The sequence below is a fragment of the Psammomys obesus genome, unplaced genomic scaffold (genome assembly GCF_907164565.1).
Source record: "Psammomys obesus unplaced genomic scaffold, mPsaObe1.curated_primary_1811, whole genome shotgun sequence".
In the NCBI taxonomy this organism is placed as follows: Eukaryota; Metazoa; Chordata; class Mammalia; order Rodentia; family Muridae; genus Psammomys; species Psammomys obesus.
In genome coordinates this window covers 63,255-82,207 of record NW_026596463.1, presented here as the reverse complement: position 1 = coordinate 82,207, position 18,953 = coordinate 63,255, and the positions used below count along the sequence as shown (strand labels likewise).

At 41.3% G+C, this 18,953-nt stretch overlaps 1 protein-coding gene and 1 non-coding gene across 3 annotated transcripts in view; both read left to right on the top strand.

The window, feature by feature from the left end:
- LOC129669996 (S-methylmethionine--homocysteine S-methyltransferase BHMT2) overlaps nt 1-14,100 on the top strand; it is a 17,534-nt gene extending 3,434 nt beyond the window's left edge. The window contains exons 2-8 of one of the 2 annotated variants that reach the window (XM_055598365.1): nt 729-861; nt 2,545-2,636; nt 4,032-4,223; nt 6,390-6,537; nt 6,895-7,098; nt 7,641-7,869; nt 13,416-14,100. In XM_055598365.1, coding sequence (XP_055454340.1) covers nt 729-861; nt 2,545-2,636; nt 4,032-4,223; nt 6,390-6,537; nt 6,895-7,098; nt 7,641-7,869; nt 13,416-13,497 — 1,080 coding nt within the window. In that variant the 3' untranslated portion in view covers nt 13,498-14,100. The remainder of the gene's footprint in view (nt 1-728; nt 862-2,544; nt 2,637-4,031; nt 4,224-6,389; nt 6,538-6,894; nt 7,099-7,640; nt 7,870-13,415) is intronic. The other variant, XR_008719112.1, reaches the window with a different exon arrangement.
- A 3,347-nt stretch (nt 14,101-17,447) lies between these two features.
- On the top strand, nt 17,448-17,519 carry Trnaa-agc (transfer RNA alanine (anticodon AGC)). Its single transcript has one exon. It is a non-coding gene; the product is annotated as a tRNA-Ala (tRNA).
- The last annotated feature ends 1,434 nt before the right edge of the window (nt 17,520-18,953 follow it).

The window sequence follows — 18,953 nt, the reverse complement described above, 5'->3', positions numbered from 1 at the left end:
TTGTAAGACTGGGTGCAAGAAGAAGAGACCTAAGTTAGGACACTGGAATAATAGTTTCCCCTTAAGGACTGTTTGATGTGTGCTATTAAATTGATTCTCAAATTGGTTAACACAAGGAAATGGCTTGCATCTCTCACCTAACAAGGTGACCCATGTGTGTCTGCTGTTGCTGCTATAGGCTGTCATGAAAAACTACATAACCACTTGGTTCCACTGTACATTGAGTGCAGCTGACAGTGTCATGGCTACAAGATGGCTCTGCATCTAGGTGTCATAACGACATTCCAGTCAGAAAGGAAAGGAGAAACAAAATGGCTTCCATTTGTCTCATTAGCCAGTGGTGTGACAGGGCCATGCCCAACAGCCAGGGAGCATATGAATTTGGAAGTTTGTTTAAATTGAAGATATTGTGCCCCCCCCAAAACCCTAATACATTAGCAAAGAAGAGAGGGCATGAGACACTGAAATGACTATCAGATTAATCAACACTTTCAGGAGAGTTTAACCCAGAAAATGTTATTTGAAAAAAAAAAAGTACCCATAACTCATTGAGTGCACAAAATAGGTATTTAGATTGACCAGGAATGTCTTCTGAAATGCTCTTAGACATAATTTCAGCAGAACAACTGCCTGAAGAAAACAGGCCACCATTCCTAACATTAGAAAATAAATTTGAAAAGAAAGATGTGGTGTAGAGAGAGAGTGGTGAGTCTATGTTCTCTCCGCAGGGCATTTTGGAGTGTCTGGACAGCGGGGAGGTTGTGGTGGGGGATGGCAGCTTCTTCCTCACTCTGGAGAAAAGAGGCTTTGTGAAGGCAGGGCTCTGGATTCCAGAAGCAGTAGTAGAGCATCCAAGCGCAGGTGAGTGCCCACTTCACCCAGGGTGTGTATGCAAGTAACAGTTAGCTTAGACACCAGTGAGAGAAAAATCAAGGAATAATAGCAAGCATTTCTAAGAACTGTTTCCCTTGCAAAACTGCCAAGAGGTGGAAGTCACATCAGGGTGTGGACTGAAGCACAAGGAAATTATCTGTTTCCTTCTCTATTTCTCTCTCTTTCTTTCCAATCATATCTTCTTGAACAAGCATTGTGAAAGATATACAGCTCAATCTTCATTCCTTGACTATTTCCCTGTAGCTATCTAAGAGTTTCCTTAGGTTAGCAAAAATCATCAGTGGCTTTAGACTCATCCTGCTGATGGTTTTGCACGATAGATAGCAATCATGACTACAGTGATAATGGCTGATAGCCATCACCAGCTTAATGATGCAGAAAGCCAGGCCAAGGGAAATCTAGTGCAAAGAAAGGAACAGGCTCCGTTCACCTTCCTGATATAGTAAAAATAAAAGTAAATGGATTGGAATAGAAACCATTGTGATTTGATTGGTGACATCACATTGGTGCTTTAACTCTACCTCGCTTTGTTGATTTTCCTTGCTCTCCTACAGGAGGAGAAATAAAACCAAAGAATGCAATGGGAGATCGAGACACACACTGGAAGTGCAGCCTCTGAGTCAACCTGATTTCATTCATGTGAACATAATGCAATGCAAAAATGGCATTCTTGCTTGATTCTTCCCTAGGCCAGCTGTGTGACCCTAGACATATTTCTTGACTTCATTGAAAATCTGTTCCTTTGTCTGCCACTTGGGGCGGGGGTGTGCGTCAGTTGTGAAGGCAGATAAGTTTACCCCCTTGAGCTGCCCAGGCATCATTAGAGCTCTGTGGCCATTGCTGCTGTTTCCTGGGATTGCTCAGACACCCACTTTTCATGGAGAACAGAATAGTTTTGCTTCTCCGGTGCCTCTTAGGAATTCTTCACTTTGTTCTTATTACCAGGAGGTGATGGTGGGGTAAAGATGTAGTGAAGGGGGACTTTTTTACTTTTTTTTTCTTTCCCTTTTTTTTTTGAACAGGATGTCATGCATCCTAGGCTGGCCTCAAGCTAGCTATGTAGCTGAGGGTGACCTCAAACTTCTGATCCTTCTGCCTCTACCTGAGAGCTAAGACTACAGGTGTGAGCTACCACACCTGCTTTACCAGGTGCAGAGGATCAAGGCCAGGGCATTATGCATGCTAAGGAAACATTCTACCAACTGAGCTACATCTCCAGCCACAGAGGAGTGACTTTCTGAGACACTAGGGGCAACAGGGCTGCTTGCCACATGACTCTCACACTTGCTCTTAAACCAACCTGCTATGGGTATCAGGCCCAGGCCCTGTGTGTGAGCTTCGTCACTCTTCCCACATTGGCAATAATGGGCCAGCATCATCCTTCACACATTGCTGTGTGAATAAACTCTAAACAAGGATGAGGGAACATGGACCAGCCAGGCCTCAGGCTCTTCATGGAACACACTTGAGGGCCATCAGCAGGACCCTATGGGATGTTCCATAGTGCAAACTGTCCTGTAAAGACACTGACTTTAACCTGTATATCGATTCGAGGATTGGAATTGGGTCTGGCGGGGAGGGAGTAAAGGGAAGGCACCGCTACTGAGAATATAAGCTTCTTTTGTAATTGCAATTTCAACTGCTCGGCAGTTGGTCAGCTTCACAGAGAATTCTTGAGAGCGGGAGCTCATGTCTTGCAGACCTTCACCTTTTCTGCAACTGAGGACAATATGGAAAGTAAGGTAGCTGGGGTATGGATGGGAGCAGCTGCCAGGAGCAGAGCCTTCTCATGGGAGGTGGGGAAACTGGCCTTCTGTGCTACTGTATACTTTGTAACCAGATAACATCCAACTCTGGTGACTTCATCATTACACGGACATATGTGTGAAACACAGTATCGTCAGTTTAGGTGGAAGATGACAGAACAGACTGTTGGAAGGGTAAGGGATCCTTTCAGAGGTATTTTATGGAGAAGGAACATTTGACTAATTTTTTTAACCTTCTGAGTCTATTGTTCTTTCTCATTCTGTATTGTCTTTCTGGAGACAGAGAGGTCCTTGGGAATTTAGCACTGACCTACAAATGACAAAAAATCAAGCTTGATACCCAACTTTTCTGTCTGTGTGACTTCATATAAGACCATATTTGCATGGTACACTGGCCTTAACTCTGGAAAAAGATAATAAATAGTGCTATGATCAGACCTGTCAGGAGGAACAGATGGAATCATGGAAGGGGAAACATTTGCAAAGCCAGCTGATAAGTGACTGTTCTGGATGCTCATGTTCACTTGAAAAAAAAAAAAAAAACTGCATTCAGTGGGAATCAATGTGTGCTGTGTGTATGTTTATATCCATGAACTATAATTATGGTGTTCTCTATGCTAAGTAGAAATATGACAAAAAGGCTTAGACTCTCTTTTGAAATGGCTAATGATCTGTAGAGGGAAACAAATAGAGTTACTAAAATCCAATGTGGTGGGACTGAAGCATGGTTCAATGGTTAAGAGCACTTGTTGCTCTTCCAGAGGACCCAGATTTAATTCCAGCTCCCCACATGGCAGCTCATAACTGTCTGTAATGCCAATCCCTGGGGATGTCCTCTTCTGGCCTCCGAAAACACCAGGCACACATATGGTACACAGACATACAAACAGGCAAAATACCATATACATTATCATCATCGTTATCATGAGAAGAATAAAAACAACAGGAAGTGAGTCATTATATCTCATAATTAGTCTAAATTTATGTTTAAAAAATCCAGTGTTTATAGTAACAATAATCACCAGGGGTGGGAGTGGACAAAGCAGACAGATATCTGGGGCTCTTTGGTCAGCCAATCTAGCTAAACCCCTGAGATCAAGACTCAGCGAAAGACCCTTTCTCAGAAATTAACATGGAGAGCAACCTGGTGTTGACTTCTGACCTCCACAAGCACAAACTCCACTACACACACACACACACACACACACACACACACACACACACACACACACCAGTCACTGGTAACAGAAGAGGTTACACTCAGTTCTTCTTGAATTGCAGTTTGCCGGATTGACCTGCCCTCTGCTCCCTTCCTGACTTGTTTTACTTTACATGTTACTTTACTTTACATGTTTCTTCTCTTGCTCTCAGTGGGAAGACATAAATGCAGCTGCCTGTGACCTGGCCAGGGAGGTGGCTGATGAAGGGAATGCTTTGGTGGCAGGGGCCATCTGTCAGACATCACTGTACAAATACCACAAGGATGAAACTAGAATCAAAAACCTTTTTCGAGTACAGCTAGAAGTTTTTGCCAGGAAAAATATGGACTTCTTGATTGCAGAGGTAAGGCTGGTCTTAGAGGAACTGGAGCAGGCTACTCTATGCCCTCATTTCCTTCATGTAGATCGTCAGAGGTTTAGGCTATCACACTATAGTCTAGACAACACTCTGCCATCTGCATGCTGGGCTTTCTGTGAGGCAAGAGAGGGACTCACAGCATGCCTTACTGTGGGGTTTGCTTTCTGAGGTTTAAGGGGGCCATATAACATGAGATGAGAAAAAGAGGACAATGGCTTAGTATATGCCGCCTCCCACAAGAGAGACCAGGCTGAAACATACTGGGGAGATAGGGCTAGAGACAGTTGGATAGCCAACTCTCTCGCAGGCAAATGGCTGCTCGGGTTTACCCAGTGGTCACCAGCAAGACTCAGCACTGGGTAATTATTGGCTTCACCGTCCTGGCCTTCCTCACTGCCTCTCTGCTTCTCCTCAACCTATCACATGTGAATGGCCTTTTAAAGAAAGGAGAGATATATTAAGTCAGGTTTTGGTTGTTATTGTTGTTGCTGAGACACAAACCTGAGAAAATCAACTTAAGAGAAGAATAGAATGACTTGGGCTCATGGTTTTGAAGGTTCAGTCTTTGGCCTGCTGGCTCTGGGTCACCTGACTCTGTTCTGGGTCTATAGCTGGACAGAGGATGATGGAGGGAAGGCATGGTAGGGTAGGGCTTGGCAACTAGGAAATAGAGCGGGTAAAAGGAAGAAGCCAGGAAAACATGGTCTTCAAAGAGGCACATCCAGTGCCACAAGACCCCACCTCCTACTCCTTCCCAAAGATGCTGTCAGAATATGAATCCACCCATATCTAATGGCATTGATGTAGTCAGAGCCCCTCATGGTCCAATCCCTTTTCAATCTTGGCTCCACCAGCTGAGTTCCAAACCTTCACAACATAAACCTCTTGGGGGATATTTCATATCTAAGCCATAACACCTGGGCTCTGACTGGTCATGAAGGACACTCTCTTCCTTCTTGTCCCCATTTCCCAACACAGTTGTTCCTGCCTGGGATCAAGCCCTCAACTTTGGTCTTTCAATGACAACAAAAATGCTGTCCAACTACTATTTCTCTATCACAATATCTGCACTGTCTGCTAGTAGAAACCATCTTAGGGACCAGGGCTGCCTGCTCCTCCTTGCAGATTCTAGGAACACTGCCCTAGGTGTTCTTTAGATGTAGGGGAGTTGGGTAGAGACATCACTAATGTTTTCAGAGCCTGCCTTGATCATCTTTCTCATTCCTCAGTATGACTTCAGTAGAATTTCTTTCAGAATTAAGAATGGAGAAACAAGCCAGGTATGGTAGTTTACTTTAATCCCATCACTTGGGAGGCAGACACAGGTAGATCTTTGAGTATGAGGCCAGCCTGGTCTGCAGAGTGAGTTCCAGGACAGCCAAGGCTATACAGAGAAACCCTGTCTCAAAACACAAAACAAAACAAAAAGAGTAAAGAAGCAAGAAAATGGGAGATTGCTGCTGGCTCTTGTCCAGTTACTTTAGGTCACCCTTTTAATTGTGGCACTGAAGGAGTTTCATGGTAAGCACCCCTAGACCTAATCTAGGTTTGCCAGACAAATAGTTCTAGCCACCATCTGCAAGGACAGTCAGTGGTTCCATCTCAGGCTCTATGCTCAGTTTAACCTTGTGAGAACATCTTCTCATTTTCCTCTTCCTGCCTTATGGAATGCCTAAGATACATAACCAGAATGGTGTAAAAACAATGAAGTATAGTGCCCAATAAAATATACCTTTCAGAGCTAACTCCAGCTTCATAAAAGACAATCCCTGAACCAATAAGTAAAGTATGTATTCCCAGGTGGTTTGTGGTGCAAGAGACAGCACGTTGGGCTTCTGGTGACAAAAATGTTTGTTCCTTCACATTTTAAATACATATTTCTTAAAAACAATCTTTAAATGGTATGATTTTTGTTTTATTAACAGTCAGTATGTCACCAAATACTGATCCCCAAATAAAACTCCAGACTGAAGGAATTGAAATGTTTACTCAGAAAGTTATTCTTTGCATAATCTGTTAGAGACACATTCCTCAGCAAGCTGTATTACACAATATATATTTGGTAACTTTTATAACAATTTCACAGCATTTGTACTTTACCATCCAAGAGTCTACTTTGAGGCCAGTTTTATAAAGTGCTGTATCTCCTAGTATTTTGACCATGTGAAAGAAGCCGTGTGGGCTGTGGCAGTCTTGAGAGAAGTGGGGAAACCTGTGGCTGTGACCATGTGCATCGGCCCGGATGGGGACATGCATGATGTGACCCCTGGAGAATGTGCAGTGAAGCTGGCACAGGCAGGTAAAGTGGCCCATGAAGAGATGGGCAGTGCAGTGGCTGCTTCTGAAATGCAGCAAAATTTGCTTAATGTTGTCAGAAAAATAAAAGAACAAGAAGGAAAATGTCTATAAATCCTAGTGTAGCTGGTCTCTGATTTAGCTTCTAATGTTGTTTGATTGCTTGATGACTGATTGATTTGAAATGAAATGGAATCATATATGATCAGTGTAGCCCAGGCCAGTGTTGAATTTGTGACCACCCTGTTCTCTGATGATGCAGTTACAGGTATGCGCCACAACCAGCTCAGCTTCTAACTGTTATGAAAAGAGCGAACAAACAAATGAGTACACCATAAACTGTTCATATTAAGAACTCTAGGTTCTTTACTGCCTTGCACAAGGGCAGCCATCATTGGAGTCAATTGTCGGTTTGGGCCCTGGACCAGCTTGCAGAGCATGGAGCTCATGAAGGAAGGCCTCAAGGATTCAGGCCGGCAAGCTCACCGGATGGTGCAGTGCCTTGGCTTCCACACACCTGACTGTGGCATGGGAGGGTGTGTGGACCTTCCAGAATATCCCTTCAGTAAACTTGTATAAAGTCCCTTACATTTCTTACTGTGACTAAATTGATTCAGCTTTGTAATACAAGACCACGTAAGAAAAAAACTTCAGCATTAACCAAACAGATGCTATTTAAAGCGTGCATAATTTTTCTAGAATGTATAGTAGTTGTGTGTGTGTGTTTTTTTAACTGGGGTGGGGTTGGGATGGAGGAAAAGCCCAACCAGCCAAGAATCACCCTGCCGTTTGAACATAGGGCTGCACTGGTTTCTCTGCTGGTTGTTTTCACCAAATACCCAAGGAGAAGCAGCTTAAGGATGAAGTCCCTTGTGGTGTGAATGGCAGAATGTGAGGAAGGGAGTGGGCATGGCTTCAAGGCCTGCTCCAGGTGACCAACTTCTCCCAGCAAGATTCTATCTCTGGAGGTTTCACAACATTTCCAAATAGTCCGCAGCTAGGGACCAAGTATTCAAATACATGAACCTATAGGGGACATTTCACATTCAAACAACAGCAGACGTGGTAAAAAGAAATGTCAAAACCGATGTATTACATGTATTACAGGCCTGGAGCCCAGAGTTGCGACCAGATGGGATATTCAAAAATATGCCAGAGAGGCCTACAACCTGGGGGTCAGGTTCATTGGCAGCTGCTGCGGATTTGAGCCCTACCACATCAGGGCGATTGTGGAGGAGCTGGCCCCAGAAATGGGATTTTTGCCACCAGCTTCAGAAAAACATGGCAGCTGGGGAAGTGGTTTGGACATGCACACCAAACCCTGGATCAGAGCAAGGTGGGGTTGCTTTCAAGTTGCATTCATAATTCCACTCTAACCTTATTCTATATATTGCTGAAAACACAATATATACAGCAGCAGAGCAAAGAAAGGTGCATAGAATGAAAGCAAGCTGTCTCTACCTATTCCCAGGGGAAGCCTGGTCTGCTCAGGCTACTGTAACAAAATACCATCAACTAGGTGGCTTATAAACAACAGAAATTTGGGACCAAGAGTGGGGATGAGTGGTAGCCTGTACCTTTAATCAAAGCACTCATGAAACAAAAGCATACAGATTCTCAGTAAGCACAGGCCCAGCCTTACCTCTACATAGCAAGCTCCAGACCAGCCATAGCTACAAAATGAGACCCTATCTCAAAACAAACAACCCCCCTCCCAGAGTTCTGAAGTCCAAAATCAAGATGCCAATAGATGCAGTATTTGATGAAGGTCTGCTTTCTCAAAGATAGTGAATTTTTCCTGGGGGTTCTCATAGTAGAAGGGTCAAGGCAAGCTCTCTGGAGCATCTTTGATAAGGGCACTAATCCCATTCACTAGGGCTCCACACTTGTGATTCAATTACCCCAAAAAGATCCAATCAATGATCATATTGATTAGGTTTCAAAACGTGTGTGTGTGTGTGTGTGTGTGTGTGTGTGTGTGTTTTGAGACAGGATTTCTTTGTGTAGCCTTGGATGTCCTAGACTCTTTGTAAACCAGGCTGGCCATGAACTCAGAGATCTGCCTGCCTCTGCCTCCTGGCTTCAAAATATATTTCATAGGAAAATAACACATCCCCTTAGTTCTAGTTTCTTTTATATATGTGTATATATATTGTATATAATATATACATTTATACTATATAATATTTTATATACTATATATAACTATATTGTTCTGTAGTCACCCTATCATGTAGCTACATATGTTTCAATCCACCAATATGAAATAAACTCTATAAAATAAAATTTGACTCTCTCCTGTTTCTCTCTTCTTTGCCTCTCTCTTCTACTTTTTGGGTACTCTCTTCCCATTGTTTGCGTGCGTGCATGTGTGCCTGTGAGTTAGAGTGTTTTGGTGCTTCCTCAGGTGTCATCCACCTTAGTTTGCTGGCTAGTGAGCTGCAGCAGTTTCTGCCTCCCCAGTGCTGGGATTACAGGCACACACTACCACATCTGGCTTTTTATGTGGGTGCTAAGGCTTGAACTCAAGTCCTCATGTATGCATGGCAAACACTTTCTGACTGAGTGATCCTCCTGGCCCCATTCTTCAGCTCCTTCAAGTTATACTAGTAACATTTTTAACAACCATGTAATCACAATTTAAGTCTTCCAGGCTTTATATATAAAAATCTAAAGCTAGGGAATGGCATTTACAATATTATTACAATGTTGTATAAGCCATAGATCCACTTTTCAAACCTTGAGCTGCTTGAAGGAGAATGTTTCTGGCATCAAGGTTTGGTAGATTCTCCTCTCTTATATTTTATCAGTAGTCCAAATTCTTGCCGGATGTAAATGAGCTTCATGATTGGACTGACATTCTTGGTGCTTGAATAACATCTGTCTTCTAGGAATTTCTAGATAACTTCCTTTTTCATTGTTGAGAATCAAAGGCCTTCATCTTCTCCAAGGTCTTCGAGATTCTAAGCTATATTATATGTTACAATTGCTTTACAATTAAACATGTTTCTCTCAGGGCCCTGAAAACCTAGTTTTATTTTGGCTCACTATGTACCTGTATATTCTTTCTCTTTCCATATCTATCAATCCAGTGCCATCTTCTTCACATATTCTAGAAACTGGTCATGACTTGAGCTTCTTCCTCATGGTCTCCTGCTTTCTCAATGATACTATGTAGTAAACGCACTTCTTTGTACATCTTAGTGAGATTTGAAGGCAAGAAATCATTGCCAAACCTTTCTATGGGTGTCTGTCAGAAAGGATGGTTTTTACACGTGTAACCAATAAAAATGTACTAAATGTAAATATAACCCAAAGGCAAAGAAAGGATGCTTTGGTGATAATTACAAGTTTAAATAAATGAAAATAGCTTATTTTGGTTGCCACCACCTGCACATCCTTAAAAGTAGTGAACCTTGATGAGATTGGGGTGTTGAAGTCTCCCACTATTAAGGTATTAGGATCAATGTATGATTTAAGCTTTAATATTGTTTCATTTACGAATGTAGGTGCTCTTGTATTTGGGGCATAGATATTCAAAATTGTGATGTCCTCTTGTTGGATTTTTCCTTTGATGAGAATATAGTGGCCCTCCTTATCTTTTTTGATTAACTTGGGTTGAAAGTCTATTTTATTAGATATTAGGATGGCTACTCCAGCTTGTTTTCTGGAACCATTTGCTTGCAAAACATTTTTCCAACCCTTTACTCTGAGGTAGTGTTTATCTTTGTTGCATAGGTGTGTTTCTTGGATGCAACAGAATGTTGGGTCCTGTTTCCGTAACCATTCTGTTAGCCTGTGTCTTTTTATTGGTGAGTTGAGTCCATTAATATTGATAGATAATATTGACCAATGCATGTTAGTTCCTTTTGTAATGGAGTCGATGATCTTACCTTGTTTCATTGCTTGTTTTCTTTTCATTTTTGTTGGGATATTATCTGTATGCCCTGTTTTCTTGGGTGAATTCGTTTTCGTTGGATTGGAGTTTTCCTTCTAGTATCTTCTGTAGGGTTGGTTTGCTGTATAGATATTGCGTAAATTTAGTTTTGTCATGGAATATTTTGTTTTCTCCATCTATGTTGATTGAAAGCTTTGCAGGGTATAGTAGTCTCGGTTGACATTTGTGATCTCTTAGAGTCTCCATGATGCTTGCCCAGGCCCTTCTGGCTTTCATAGTTTCTGATGAGAAGTCTGGTGTGATTCTGATAGGTCTACCTTCATATGTTACTTGGCCTTTTTCCCTTGCTGCTTTTAATATCTTTTCTTTGTTCTGTAGATTTAGTGTTTTGACTATGATGTGACGTGATGTGTTTCTTTTCTGGTCTAGTCTATTTGGTGTTCTGTAGGCCTCTTGTATATTTATGGACATCTCTTTCTTTAAGTTGGGAAAATTTTCTTCTATGATTTTTTTGAAAATATTTTCTGGACCTTGGAGCCTGGACTCTTCTTTTTCATCAATTCCTATTATTCTTAGATAACAAACCAAGTAATCCACTTAAAAAATGGGGAACAGAGCTAAACAGAGAATTCTCGAAAGAGGAACATCGAATGGCAGAGAAACACTTAAAGAAATGCTCAACCTCATTAGCCATTAGGGAAATGCAAATCAAAACGACCCTGAGATTTCACCTTACACCCATCAGAATGGCCAAGATGAAAAACTCAAGTGATAGCACATGCTGGAGAGGTTGTGGAGAAAAGGGAACCCTCCTCCATTGCTGGTGGGAATATAAACTGGTTCAACCACTCTGGAAGTCAATCTGGCGCTTTCTCAGACAACTAGGAGTAGTGCTACCTCAAGACCCAGCTATACCACTCCTAGGTATATACCCAAAATTTGCTCAAGTACACAACAAGGACATTTGTTCAACCATGTTCGTAGCAGCTTTATTTGTAATAGCCAGAACTTGGAAACAACCCAGATGTCCATCAACGGAGGAATGGATACAGAAATTGTGGTATTTTTACACAATGGAATACTACTCAGCAATCAAAAAGGAGGAAATCATGAAATTTGCAGGCAAGTGGTGGGATCTAGAAAAGATCATTCTGAGTGAAGTATCCCAGAAGGAGAAAGACAAACTTGGTATATACTCGCTTATATAGACCTACAAGACATGATAAACATAATGAAATCTACACACCTAAAGAATATAATCAAGAAAGTGGACACAGGCGAAGGTGATTAATCCTCATTTAGAAAGACAAATGGGATGTGCATTGAACTTATGACAGGAGTCTACCACAAAAGGCATCTGAAAGACTCTACCTAGCAGTGTTTCAAAGCAGACACTAAGACTCATAACCAAACCCTCGGCAGAGTGCAGGGAATCATATGAAAGAAGGGAAGTTAGTATGATATGGAAAGGATAGGAGCTCTACAAGGACCAAATATATCTGGGCACAGGGTCTTTTCTGAGACTGACACTCAACCAAGGACCATCTATGGATATAACCTAGAACTTCTGCTCTGATGTGGCCTGTGGTAGCTCAGTAACCAAGTAGTTTTCCAAAGTAAGGGGAACACGGACTATTTCTAACAGGATCTCAAGGGCAGGCTGTTTGACACCCCCCCCCCAGGGGAGGAGCAGTCTGTTAGGCCACAGAGGAGGACTTTGCAGCCAGCCCTGAAGATACCTGATAAAACAGGGTCAGATGAAAGGGGAGGAGGTCCTCCCCTATCAGGGGACTTGGAAAGGGGCAGGGAGGAGACCAGGGAGGGAGTGTGGGGTTGGGGAGGGAATGAGGGAGCGGGATACAGCTGGGACACAGAGTTAACAAAATGTAACTAAAAAGAAAAATTAAAAAAAAAAAAGTAGTGAACCAATAAAATTGAAACATTAGTCTGAAGACCAAAGTACCCCATGCATCCTAAACTTCCAAACCTGCTAATGTCTGTAGAAAGTCATGATTCATGGAGGCCATTATAAGCCATGAGTTCTGGCATTGCATTATAAAAAGTATTAACCTTTCTCATAAATTTCCTAAGTAAAATGAGGGACACTGTAAGAGTATAATATTTATCAGCAAAGTCTGTGCCCAGGAACCCTGTACTCTTTTTTTTAACTTTGTCAAAAAATCCAAGGACCAAAACATCCTACAAAGTATAGAGTACAAAGGTTATTTGCATTCTGTTCTTGGTTACTTTATTGAAGAATTATTCTTTGTCTCATTACGTTTAAAATTATTTCCACAAACTTCTCTAATCACGAAAATACAGAGTAGAGTTAGGAAGATTCTGCTGGATGTTTGAGGATAAACTGTAAATAATGATGATGATGATAAAAACTTCTCCTATAACTGAAATACATTGCTTCTGAAAAGTGGCCTGAAGCCTAGTGACCAATAATATGGTAAAGGTATGGAAACAGGCTTGGGGAAATGGCTCAGTAAGTTCACTGGTTTAACAAGGATATAGTGAAGGCCTGGGCCCAGATGTGCAGAACCAAATAAAAAAGCCAAGCACAGCATCATACACCTGCAATCTTGGTGCCAGGGAGACAGGTGGGTTCTTGAAGCTCACTGGCCAGATAAAGGAGCTAAATTCATGAGCTTCACATTTTACAAAAAAAAACACCCTTGTCTCAAAAAATAAAGTACAGGACAACTCAGGGAGACAGCTGACCCCTCTCTCTCTCTCTCTCTCTCTCTCTCACACACACACACAAGCATGTATACGTATATGTACACACATATATACCACACACACAATTGTGAAAAAGCTACAGCATGAATGTAGAGTTCTAACTGTATGTTGAAACAAAATTTTACTTTAGTTTGATATCTCTGTCTCCCTTCCTTCCTTTGAGATCAACATACAGAATTGGTTTGGTAAAATGAGTTAGGATCTTTTACTTAATGGTGCATATTTTCTAAACCCAGGGCTAGACGGGAATACTGGGAGAATCTGCTGCCAGCTTCAGGAAGACCCTTCTGTCCTCCCCTATCAAAGCCAGATGCATAAGAAGCAATGAAAGAAAACTCTGAAGTGAGAAATGACTTCAAGCCCCATCTGGAACCTTCCTCATTGCTGCCCTTAGCCTAGTCTGTTCTTCCAGCTGCTGAGAGCATCAATGAGCTGCAACACATCTCTCCTGAGCATGCTTATCAGATGCAGTGACGCTGTGGAGGCACCTGGACCTGGACCCCCACCCCACATACTCTGTGCCTAGTGATGTCATATTGCATCCATTTGAAGATCATCAGGCATGGCCAGAGTTGGCTCTCAGGGTGGAGTTGACATTCTCAAATAATCAGAAGTCAGCAAGAAGCAACCTTGGTGAATAATTCGGCTGTCTAAGCTAGGTGCTGAAGGGAGAGCAGTGTTCTGAACTAGCAATCAGTCAGTCTGCTTTTCTCAAGTGATTTCTATTGTAGCTACAAACACAGTCTCCATAGAGGAGAGCCAAAGCTGCTGTGAGTGATGGCAGGAGTACTGAATAAGCACAAAGCTTTGCTCTCAAAGATGATTTTTTTTTTTTTTTTTTGCATTCAGGTCCTTGAATTTGTGAGTGCATCTTTATAATCATACATAGCTAGATAATAAACTACTGACACTCAAAGTCCATATAGTATGCTTCTTGCATTCTATTCTATTTAGCATGGTGCTGAATATAATCACCAATGCTCAATGAAATACTTGTTGATTAAAGTAAAACAGACAAACCTTGGAAGATGTTTTTAGAAGTCAGAGTTCAAGTACAGCTCACTTCTTTGATTCATGTTTTTTTTTTTTTTTTTCACGATATGGCCACTTTTCTCTTTTTCACTACAATGCAGCAATGCATAACAATTACTAAAATTACAAATAATTTCCTTGTATGGAAGTTGAGTGGCTTAAATTTCATTGGCCTCCTTAGAATAATGATAACAAATATGTGTTGCTTGTCATGTGTTCTAGCTACGTGGTCATGGGGGTTAAAACTGAGATACCTCAGTTTTTAATATAGAAGTTTGCAGGGTAGAAAGAGGCCTGATGAGGCTAATGTACTTGCTATGGACATTTGCTAAGCAAATGTGTAGCTCTGAAATCCTCAACCACTGTTGTGTGCTGCCTCTGCCATGCACACAACTCGTTGCTTTTCTTTTTCTTTTCTTTTTTTTTTAAACAATGATTGAATTTGAGGTAATTAGTATTTCTACCTCCTTATATGTTTACCATGTCTTTATGCCAAATGCCTTCAAATTCCTCTCTCTGGTGTGTCATAAAATACAAAGTATGGAGTTTAATGTTTTTTATCAACTGCCTGGAGATTGAAGTTATCCTTCAGTCCTGATGTGGTTGTTTCTGTATTGATAACAGCCTGGGTTGTTATTCATTGACTGTTACCACTTAACAGAAGGACATCTGATGCAGTTAGAGAGTGGATTATCTATAATCACATCAAAGCCTTTGGAGTCCAATCTAAGCCACTGATCAAGTGCCCAACAACCTCTGCAATGGTCTTCAGCTAGAACTCTAGAGCTTCCCTGTACCTCATCATCTCTAAAGATCACTTACTTCTTTTAAAGATACATCTCAGTCTTAGAAAGTGACTCTGTAGTAACCAGAAATCTACTCACTACAACCTTCAAAAAAAACTTTCACAGTGGTTTTTTTTCTTTTAATTTAAAAATCAGTTGAGACTCAAATTAACAAAGACTAGCTCAGTTAGACCTTAAGCAAGTGTGAGGCCACCTGTCACCTTTCCAGGTTGATAGTTGTGACAGCTTCAAAAATGTAAAGTTCAGAATGTGAGCATCCCAGGAATGCAATGACTGTGCATGGACAGACCCCTGTTCAGATGTAGCCAATTAGCAGCTCAGTCTCCATGTGAGTCTCTGAGTAAGGGGAAGAGGGGCTGCCTCTGTCATGAACTCAGTTGATTACTCTTTGATCACTTGCCTCTGGTGATGTGGCCTTACCAGGCCACAAAAGAAGAGGATCCAGGCAGTTCTGACATACTTGATAAGCTATGGACAGATGGCAGAGGAAGAGGACTCCCACCAGGGAAGGGAGATGGGGAGGGAGGGAGAGTGGGGGGAGTTGAGGGAGGAGGCTTCAATCAGGATTTATAATGAATAAATTGTAAAAAAAAAAAACCTTAAAGTTAAGAAAATAAAAGAAAGATGTAAACAGGGACAATAAGAAAATGAAGCTTAAAGAGATGCTCATAAGTAACAAGACAAGATGTGGGGTGGAACGGAAGACTGCCCTGAGCAGCCTGTTACTTGTGCTCCCTAAACGAAACACTGCACAGCCACTGTAAATTGGCTCTTGAAGGCTGCTGGATAAGCTGGTTGTGCGTGCTATTTTGTTTGATGATGTGTAGTTGGAACATTATTGATAGGACAAAAGTCATCTCACGTAATTAAACATGCAGGTCTTACTTTGGGTGTAGAGTTTCAGTGGCCTTGCCTAAGATGTTGGCAACACTAATGTTGATAAGGAACCCAAGAGATAAGCAGATACACCATGAAAGTTTGAGTGTTTTGTTGCTTGGGTTTGAACACATGGCTTTGCACATGCTAACTAAGTACTCTAACACTGAGCTACACCTCCAAGCCACACATTAAATTTACAAAAAACAAACAAACAAAAAAAACCCCACTGTTTGGAGACAGAGCCTCATCGTGTAGTCCAGGCCAACCTTGAACTACTGATTCTTCTGCTTCAACTTTCTGAGAGTACAGATGTGTGAGCACAACTGGCTGCAAACATTTTTTAAAGGATTGATTTTCTATGTGAAAAGACTGAAAAACTTATATAGTGATTGGATCACAGTTTAAATAATAATAGAGCATATTAAGGGAAAGTATTTTAACTCCATTAAAAAAAAACCTATTTCTCTAAACACATCCTCTAAACACTTTCTGTCTTATTCACCTTGTTCTCACAATACTAAACAACCCATTTAAATAATTTAAAACATCAGAAAAGCAAATATAAAAGCATTGTTTAAGTAGAAGAAATGGTCGTACAAAATGACTATTCAAAAGATAGTAAGATAGTTCAGTAATATGAGGATTAAATTTCTATATACAAAGGTCATTGCTCTTCTATAAATACTTGACAACTCCTTTAATAGTATATTAAAAATATTCATTTCACATTTTAACAAAATGATTATCTAGGAAGAAAATTAACAGGAGGTATATAAGAGCTATTGAAGGGAATCGGGGAAATGCAGCTGCAGGATGATGAATAAGCCTTCGGTACATACATGCACCTGCTCAAAGAAAGGTGCTGAGATACTCTGAACTGATTAACAACTGTCATAGGACCTAGAGGAAAAATGCCATCAGCATTGAGGAAAAAGAGGCATGCAAACTCTTATGTTCATGTGGAACAGAACTACAGAAACAAAGGTAAAATTAGAAAAAAAAAAGTAGTAAGGTAAGTGTGGCCCTGTCAGACAATCACTGTGTACAACAGTAATTAAAACCATGGGCCTGAGGAGGTGGCTCAGTAGGTAAGAGTACTTGTATTTCCAGAGGACGTTAGATTCCGTTCCTGGCACTCATATGGAGGTGCACAACCAATTGTGAGTCCATTTCCAGGTGATGTGGGAACCTCTTCAGGCTTCTTTGAGCACAGGACATGAGAGTGGTGCACAGACATACATGCAGGTAAAACATGCATACACTTAAAAATAAAAATAAAAAAGAATAAAATTAAATAAAAATACACAGACTACCTGTGTTTTAAAGGAGTGGAAGAAAGCAGTGCACAATAAGGGGGCATTTCAAATCACCAGGAGAAATTTCAAATTTCAAATCAGCAGGGGACAACTGATCAAGTGATCTAGCTCATGCATTCTCTCTCTCTCTCTCTCTCTCTCTCTCTCTCTCTCTCTCTCAAGTTAAAGTTGATCAAAGTCGTGACCAAATTCCATGAAGAAAAAGCCATAAAAGAAAAAAAAAAAAACTGGGGGGTTGAATTTAGCTCAGTGGTAGAGCATGTGCCTAGCAAGCACAAGGCCCTGGGTTTGATTCTCAGATCTTAAAAAAAGAGAGAGAGAGAGAAAAAAAAAAACCTGTTCCACAAAAGTGTTTAAATGTATGCATACACACAAAATCCTCTAGTCTAAACTATGGTGAGGGAAATGGAGAAAGTGCAATGGTCATCAGCAAGCACTCTTTCACGGGTCTTGAGCTACTTTAGACCAACCTTTCTCCCATTCATGCGTACATGACGAGGGAGGTGCAACAATATTCAGGACTCCCTGTTTTATTGGGTTTCGTGAAGTGAAAGGAGACCCAGCTGGGACCCAACAAAACTATTTGATCAGCACTAGTATCACTGTCCCTCCTCCACATTCACTGCATAGGAACATGCATATGTACAGCAGAGGACATGGTCACCAGGATGCGTCAGGGAGCACACACAGGGAAGAGATGACATGTGAGGATGGGATATGCAGGCACTGATATAGCACAGAGGCCATCTCTTTTGGAGTCACATGCAGTCCATAACAGAACTTGTGTAGCCCAAAATGCCTTCCTTTCCCAGGTAGCAGGCTGTGTCCCTTTGAGCAGCTTCTGGGGATCAGCTCTCCACCTGTATCCTACGTGACCCGACACTTAAAACACTCATAACCTTTAAAGGTTTTGCTTTTCTTTCTCTCTTTTTTTTTCTGTTAAAGGTTTTCTAAAAACAAAATACACACACACACACACACACACACACACACACACACACTTTTGATGTGTTATTTCTTTTTTTCCATATATCATTTCTTTATTTCAATGCCTCCTGTACTCTTTTTTAATTTTAATTTTTTTTTCACAATTTATTCATTATATATCCCAATTGAAGACCCCTCCCCCAACTCCCCAGTCCATACTCTCTCCCTCTTCTCCCCATCCTCTTACCCACTGAAAGGGGGAGTTCTCCACTATTGCCATCTGTCTATAACTTGTTAAGTCTCATCTGGACTGTATGGATCCTTTTCCTCTGTGGCCTGGTAAAATCACATCATCAGGGGTGAGTGATCAAAGAGCAGTCAACTGAGTTCATGATAGAGGCAGCCCCTGCTGCCCTCACTCAGAGATCCACATGGAGACTGAACTGCCAATCAATCACATCTGAGAAGGGGGTCTAGGTCCTCTCTACACATGGTCCACCACTGGTGCAGCAGTCTCTGCCATTTCCATTCAATGGGAACATTTGCTCAACTATCTTCATTGCAGCTTTATTTGTAATAGCCCGAATCTGGAAACAACCTAGATGTCCCTAGATGGGACCTAGATGGAAGAATGGATACAGAAATTGTGGTACATCTACACAGTGGAATACTGCTCAGCTATTAAAACAAAGAAATCATGAAATTTGCAAGTAAATGGATGGAGCTAGAAGAGATCATCCTGAGTGAGGTAACCCAGAAATAGAAAGGCAGTCATGGTATACACTTATAAGCAGATATTAGCCGTATAATAGAG